The sequence below is a fragment of the Panthera leo genome, chromosome B1 (genome assembly GCF_018350215.1).
Source record: "Panthera leo isolate Ple1 chromosome B1, P.leo_Ple1_pat1.1, whole genome shotgun sequence".
In the NCBI taxonomy this organism is placed as follows: domain Eukaryota; kingdom Metazoa; phylum Chordata; class Mammalia; order Carnivora; family Felidae; genus Panthera; species Panthera leo.
The window spans coordinates 63247130-63255135 of NC_056682.1; the positions used below are offsets into that span (position 1 = coordinate 63247130).

The window sequence follows — 8006 nt, forward strand, 5'->3', positions numbered from 1 at the left end:
TGTCCCCCCTGCCCAGTTATTTGCACTGTGCTGAGGGCTAACACCATGGAATCATTTTTCCTACACAGGGTCTGTATTATTTTGCACCTGGCTTTTTTTCACACAACATGTCTCTGATATTCATCCAATTTTCAGGGTGAAGAGTCATTACTGCCTTTCCATTGCTGATTAATGATCCATTTGTATGAATACACCACAATTCATTCATGCATTCTAAAGTCAGATTGGAATTATTTCAAGTTTGGACTTGCGAAAAATGTTGTCATGAACCTTCATGTATGTCTTTTGGTGCACATATTTTGAAGACCTTCTGGTTTGTATTTCTGATGGTTACACAGCCTGAGTAGAGTAACTGGGTCCTAAGATACATATATGCTCTAAGTTAGTTGATAATGCAAAAGTTTTATATTTTTTTCTTTTTTTAATGTTTTATTTTTTGAGAGAGAGAGAGTGCACAAGCAGGGAAGGGGCAGAGAGAGAGGGGGACAGAGGATCTGTCGGCACAGAGCCCAATGTGGGGCTCAAACTCATGAACTGTGAGATCAGGACCTGAGCCAAAGTCCAATGCTCAACCAACTGCACCACCCAGGTGTCCCTGCAAAAGTTTTCTAAAGTGGTTGTACCAACTTACAGGCTCACAATTTGTGTATGAATGTTTTTATAATAGCACACATCACCAAGACTGTATATCTTAACACTTTGAAATTCATTTTGGGGTCCCTGGCGATCAAGAAAACATTGTCTTAAACCTATCAGCACTGGACATGATTAAATCAATGGATGTTTTAAGGGGTATGCCATTCATGACTGTTTTAGTATATAACACTTCACTGATACCAATTTAGAGTATTTGCCAGGACACATCCTCTATGGGGCGCCCTTAACTCCACATTTCCCCTGCAATCCTGAGAGTTGGCTTCAGCCTGTTAGCCTGCATTTCAATGTTTATTTATTTATTTACTTATTTATTTTGACAGAGAGATAGAGAGAGTAGGGGAGGGGCAGAGAGAGAGGGAGACACAGTCTGAAGCATAACCTGCATTCCAGAATCAGTAGCTGCTTCTAAGGAAAAAAATCCATGCCCTCTTCTGGGGATCTTGTTCCTACCAATCATCACTAGTTGGTAGTTCATCAGTGACTTTGGAGGGTCGTTGTGTATACATGTGTGTGTTTCTTACTATTTTCTCACATTGATTTCCTGATCTCCAATTTCATTCTGTGCATTTTGTCAAAATCACAGCTTTCTGACTTGGCAGGGTCCTCAGAGTAAATCTAATCCAGTCCAAACCACTTATGTACACAGTTTGTTGTATCCTGCAACTGAGAAGCTTAAGTGAAAAGTAAGTTTTGACATACTATGAGCTCAGTGGTGTGGTTTAAGAAACATCTGTGGTTTAAACCAAAATATACCAGGTTCTTTTATTGTATCTTTGATGATATTGAAATGATTGAAATTGGGATATTTATCCTTATTTACTTGATTCTCTTAGAGATGAGCATGTTATGTACTTCCTCCAGATCCCCAAGATAATGAGTAAGGGGAAATCCCACCCTGGGTGGAGGCTCAATTTTCAAAGCTTTTAACTTTCTGCAGTCCCATGCAGCCCCTCTGTGGTTGATGTGGGTGTAGGTGGAATCCTGGGGGTGGAGAGAAGAATTGATGGCTGCCTCAGTGTGGCAGTGGGCAAGGCCACCAAACAAATGGTAATTTTTGTTACATGAAACAATGTTTTCTCATCTCTAGGGACGAATCGGCACTTTAAAGTTGTGTCTGCCTTCTGCCCAAGAGAATTGCTGACCTTGGCTTCACATCCCCTGGGCTGCCGAGGACAGCTGGCTGCCCAGCTCATCTGTGATCACCTGCAGGTGGTGAACAGAGCTCCTCTGGGCATCTACGACTGCACCTGAGGCCAGTGGCCTCCTAGGACAGCAAGGCTGCCCTCCTTTGACCAAAGGACATCCAGGACAGGAAAGGACAGTAAAATCTGAGGGTGTGTCTGCCTCTCACTGGAGGACTCCCGCAGGGCACCACCTCCAGAAGAGCCACGTCGGTCCAGAAAGACGTTTATCTCGGCCCAATGGCAGCGTCGTCAGCCCTGGCAGGACTCCAGGCACAAGCCAACTGCCCCATCTGTCTGGACTACCTGAGAGACCCCGTCACCACCGAATGTGGGCACAACTTCTGTCGCTGCTGCATCCGGCAATCCTGGGCTGATCTCAGCGACAGCTTCCCTTGCCCCGTCTGCCGCCACCCAGGCCGAGGGAGGCACTTGAGGAGCAACGCCCAGCTGGGAAGGGTGATCGACGTCGCCAAGCTCCTCCACATCAGCAGGAGCAAGAGGGGGAGGCGGGACGAGAGGCATCTGTGCGAGAAGCACAACCGGGTCCTGACCCTCTTCTGTGAGGAGGACCTACAGGTGTTGTGTCCCGCGTGCGTGCGGCCCCCTGACCACCGGGGCCACCGGGTGAGGCCCGCGGAGGAGGCCGCCTCCCAGCACAGGCAAAGGCTCGGCAGTTACGTGGAGCCCCTGAAGAGGCAGCTGGCAGTCGTGCAGCAGCTGGTAGCCACCCAAGACAGGAGACTCTTAGAGCTGGGAGAGCAGGTGCAATGCCACAGACAGAAGTTAGCCTCTGAGTTTGAGCACCTGAACCGGTCTGTAGACCGGCAGCAAGAGGCAGTTCTGTCGAGGCTGGCCGAAGAGGAGAAGGACATTCAGCAGAAACTCTGTGCAAACATAACGGCGTTTTCAGACCACGTTTCCACCCTCCGAGGTCTCCTGAAGGAGGTGGCCGAGAGGAGTGTGATGTCAGAGGTGAAGCTGCTGACGGGCCTCGGGGGTGTCCGTGCCCGGTGTGAGCACCAGGAGCCCCCAGCTCTCTACTCTTTCCAGTTAAGGAGAGAAGGCTGCAGTCTCCCCCCGCAGTACTTGGCTCTGCAGAAGATCATACAGAGGTTCCGACGAGAAGTTACCCTGGATCCTGAAACAGCACATCCTCATCTGCTTGTGTCTGAGGATAGGACGTCTGTGACATTCGTGAGGGAAAGGCCAAGCGTCCCTCAGCATCCAAAGAGACTTCTGACGGATCCCGTCGTCCTGGGTTCCGAGGGCTTCGACGGGGGCCGACACTACTGGGAGGTGCAGCTGGGTGACAAGAGCGAGTGGGCCGTGGGGGTCTGTGAGGACCCCCTCTCCTGGAAGGGACAGCGGCCCCTGTCAGGACAGAACAGACGCTGGACAGTTCAGCTGCAGGATGGTGCCTATGTGGCACAAGGGGCTGTTCCTGTCACTCTTGTGTTGAAGGAAAAGCCCAGAGGGGTGGGCGTTTATCTGGACTATGAGTTGGGGGAGATTTCCTTTTACAGTTTGAACGACAGGTCTCACATCCATTCGTTCACCGATGCGTTTTCTCAAGTACTAAAGCCTTACTTCTGTGTGGGGCGGGACCCTAAACCTCTTACCATCTGTGCGGTAAGGGATCTTGAAGGATGAATTGAGAGTAGGCTTCATTCTCTTTCTGTAATTTATGGACAGTACTTAGAATATTGGACAAGTATTAGTAAATCTGGTACCAACGTTTTTTTTTTTTTTTTAAATACTTTTATGACTTCAACACATTTTATAATTTTGTTTTCTCTCTCTCTTTTTTTTTTTTTTTTCCACTTTGTTTCAATAGCAACAGAGATGTGGGAACTAACAGAGATGTGGAGATTAACTGTTTCTGGAATTCTAAGATCAGAGTGTATACATTGTAATTTTACAGCTCCAATAGATTTTTTGTATATGTATATTTACATATATTCCACATTTTGTATACATTTATTATGTGGTGCTATACATAAGTACCTTTTATATTCCAGGCAGGAGAGAAGATAAAATTATAGGGAGATGACACTCAGTGGGTCTGTCTTGTTTCTGCATGGGAATTAGGAACTGATTGCTCCAAATTATACGTTCAAGGATGTTTTTATGGGGAACAGCCTTGGAAGATGGAGATGGTGTCTCTATCCAGACTTTTAGGACTCACTCCTCTCTCCTCCTTTTCCCTATACCTGGGAAAGCTGAAGAGAAAGCCCAAGTGCTCCATCCTTGGGTACAGGTGGGAAGTTCAAACCAAGCAAGCCCCTCATAGTGCCAGAACCTTCACATCAATGCCATCCAGTAACCACCATAAGAAACCCCTAAGCTAATCTCCTTCCATTGCACCCTCAAGTCATATTGGACCTACTCGGGTAACCATCATGCTGTTCTCCCCTAAACCTAATTATATGAGTAATAAACTTCTTCAAATCTTTCTGCTGTGTGTGGCATCATCAGTCCCAACAGTGGACAAAATTTTGGTTGAGGGTCTACTCTGACTATACAACTTGGTGTTAACATTGGGTGTTCTGAGCAGACTTTGGGAGATGTTGAGCGACACCTTCAGGGAATTTTCTCCACTTTTTCTTTGGTGCTGCTGCCAAAGCAATCATGCACTTTGAGCATTTATGCTTTTACTTGCAGATCAGCCCACCTTTAATGTTGTCTCTTCCAAGGAAAGGCTCTAGAATCTAAGTCAAAAAGAAAGAAGGAAGGAAAAACTGGATTTGGGGAAAGGAACCAAAACACTAGAACAGAGGTTCATTCATGATTTGACCTAATTGACAAATCAAGAGTTAGTTACTACAAGAATCTACAGAAGAAAAAGAATAAAAGGGTGAGATTCTATTTTGTGCTTCCTTAACTTAGATGCTGATTTAGTGGGATCCCACTAAATTCAGACATGGTACCCCCTATAACATTAGTGATGTTACTGAACATAAAATAGACATCAAAGAGGTATGTCTCATCTTAGCTGTCAGAACAGTTGCCTGGCCTAAATTCACAGCACACATTTTCCTAAAATGCCCAAGAGGAGGCATAGATGAGATAATCCAGGGAGTAATAAATTAAAATTAAATCAAATCACTGGCACTTACAAATTGGCTTTACAGAATGGACCCTAATAAATGCCCCCACCCATAGTTAAAATAGACAATATGACTAAATGTTAGTTAAAACTGGGCATTCAAGAACTGAAATACATTATTGAAGATCTACGTAGAGTAGATGCTATCCTTACTGCTTCTCTGTTTAACGGGGAAACTGCCTGTCTTAACTTAAAGAATGGATGGCATCTCACTACAACCTTAATGCTGTGGTCCTACCCAGTGTTGTCATAATTGCTGATTCCATCCAATCGACAACTGGTAAATACCTAGCTGTTACACATTTGGCCAATATATTAGGTTCAGGGTTTATTTCAACAGCTTCCCAGCCATAACTTTCACCTCCAAAGGGATTTCATATACCTCTATCCGGCAATTCTAGGTAACTCAACAGCTTTGCCTTGACATACAACTTTGAGGGCAAGATTTTTACTACATTCAACTTTCTCTAAGGTTATGATTTACACTTATGACATACTCCTCCTGAGATCTGTTGGACTACAACCTTGTTTAATCTCCTGAAAGTTACTTGCAACTGAGGTCACCTCTATCCCTGATGCTGCCAAGACGTAGCTATTGACCCTCTCAAAATGCACAACATGAAAACAAGCCCAACATCTTTTAGGCCTTTTTAGGTTCTGGAGGCAACTTATTCCTCATTTATAAATTTTGCTTAAGGCCATTTTTATTGTTACTTGCAAATCAGCCCACCTTTAAGGAGGCTACTTCCAAAGAAGGCTGTAGAATCTGTCTACATAGGAATGTATTAGGCATTCCTATTAGTGCCCCCAGAAACTCCTTTCATGCTTCCTGGAGACTCTGGAGCAGCGTGATAGCCATAAGTTGCCCCTGGGCTCTCGATGCAGGATGCTTAGTTATATGCCGTAAACCATTGTTAGGCACATTCAGATGATCTAGCTTTATGATGGTGTGAAAGCGATACACAGTCAATAGAAGCTGTAGTTTAAATTTTGAATTTTGATCTTTTCCTGGGCCAGCAACATGTGGTCTGACACTCTCTCCTGATGCTGGGCAGCAGCCACAAGCTGCAGCTCCCAGTCAGCCACGTGACCATGAGGATAAGAAAGCAATACATTTGTAACCATTCTGTTTTTTGGCACGCCTGGGTGGCTCAGTTGGTTAAGCGTCTGACTCCTGATTTTGGCTCTGGTCACGATCTCACTATTCATGGGATCAAGCCAACAGTGCGGAGCCTACTTGGGATTCTCTCTCTCTACCTCCCTCCCTGCTCCTCCTCTGCTCATGCTCTCTTAAAATAAATAAACATTAAAAAAAAAATTCTGGTTTTCACTTTCAGTACAGTATTCAAGGAGATATTCTTTTTTTAAAGAACTTTTTAAAAAATTTATTTTATTTTATCATTTTTTTAATTGTATTTGGTGAGATAGAGAGCATGAGTGAGTGAGGGGCAGAGAGAGAGAATCCCACTAGGGACAGAGAGAAAGGGAAAGAGAGGGGCTTGAGCTCATCACCTGAAGCAGGGCTTGAGCTCACCCAATTCAGGGCTCAAACTCATGAGCCGTGAGATCATGACCTGAGCTGAAGTCTGATGCTTAACTGACTGAGCCACTCAGGTGCCCCTGCAATGAGATATCCAACACTTTATTATAAAATAGGCTTTGTAATCTATAAAAGAGATGATTTTGTCATCTATAAAATAGATGACTTTGCCGAATTGTAGGCTAATATAAGTGTTCTGAGCATATTTAACATAGACTAGACTAAGCTGTGGTGTTTGGTAGGTTATTTTACAGTAGTATTACTTACAATATTTTCCATTTTTGATGGGTTTATTGAAAAATGACCCCATTGTGAGTCAAGGAAGCTTCATGCTGAGACCTCCTGGAAATAGAGGCTCTCACAGGCCCTGAACCTAAGCCTTCAATACCCACCTGCCCAATATGCCTTGAATCATGGGTGCAGCACCCCACTCATCCAGCATAGCTACTGAGGCCTTGATATAGGATGAGCTGGACTTGGGCTCTCCGGCATATGCCCCCTGCCCTCCCCATTCTAAATCTGTTGCCATATGCTATGAAGAAGGTACATGTAAGTGCATGGTTTGTTTATGTTTTTCAACTATCACAAGGCAGTCGGTTTCCATCCCTCTTTTTCTATAATTATCTATGTATTAGTCTGTTTGGGCTACTGTAACAAAATACTATAGACAGGATGGCTGAAACAATAAAACCTTATTCTCTCACAGTTCTTTATTTTCTCACATAACTCTGACCGCAGCAATCCATAACATTTTATCATTCCCATTTCTCATGGGGAACGCGAGGGTATCTATTCTAAAACCTATGAAATTCTAAGTAAAACCTCTTATACAAATAAAAGAGTGCACTACTCGTTCTTCAAAATCTATCATAAATATAATCGATCATATTTGGCTTTGCATTGGAGAAGCAGTAAATGTTTAAAAAAAGAAAAAGTTAACCCAGTCTATGCAGGTGGATGTGAAAAGTCTCTAGATATAAATGTGCAGAACATAGCACATTCATATTGCAAAAATAAATAAGATTTTCTGCTCTTTCATATGTGTATATAAATCGATGTTTCTGCAAAGATATAGGAGAAACTTAAGAATGGTAATACTTGAGATGTGTTAGGAACCCTGGTGGTCTGGGATAAGAGAACAATTTTGCTTTTTAGTTTTTTATTTTATTTAATTTTTTTATTTTAGAAAGAGAGAATGTGTGCAAGTGGGGGAGAAGGGCAGAGGGAGAGAGAAAGAGAGAGAATCTTAAGCAGGCTCCATGCTCAGCACAGAGCATGATATAGGGCTCGATCCCATGACCCTGGATTATGACCTGAGCTGAAATCAAGAGTTGGATGCTCAACTGACTGAGCCCAGGCACCTCTCATTTTATTTTTTTAAGGTAGGCTTCATGCCTAGCACGGAGACTAGTGCAGGGCTTGAACTCACAACCCTGAGATCAAGACCTGAGCTGAGATCAAGAGTCAGATGCTTAACTGACTGAACCGCCCAGGTGCCCTGAGAGCAATTTGTTTTTTG

The 8006-nt window shown here is 43.9% G+C and overlaps 1 protein-coding gene across 1 annotated transcript; it reads left to right on the top strand.

Annotated features, from left to right (window-relative positions):
- The first annotated feature begins 2078 nt into the window (after window positions 1-2078).
- Window positions 2079-3491, top strand: LOC122218395 (putative tripartite motif-containing protein 75). Its single transcript, XM_042936684.1, has one exon. It carries the CDS (start codon window positions 2079-2081, stop codon window positions 3489-3491), a length of 1413 nt encoding a protein of 470 aa, XP_042792618.1.
- Window positions 3492-8006: the final 4515 nt, after the last annotated feature.

Bases quoted from the DNA above. Each gene is read 5' to 3' on its own strand.
- LOC122218395 (XM_042936684.1), top strand. From the start codon at position 2,079: ATGGCAGCGTCGTCAGCCCTGGCAGGACTCCAGGCACAAGCCAACTGC.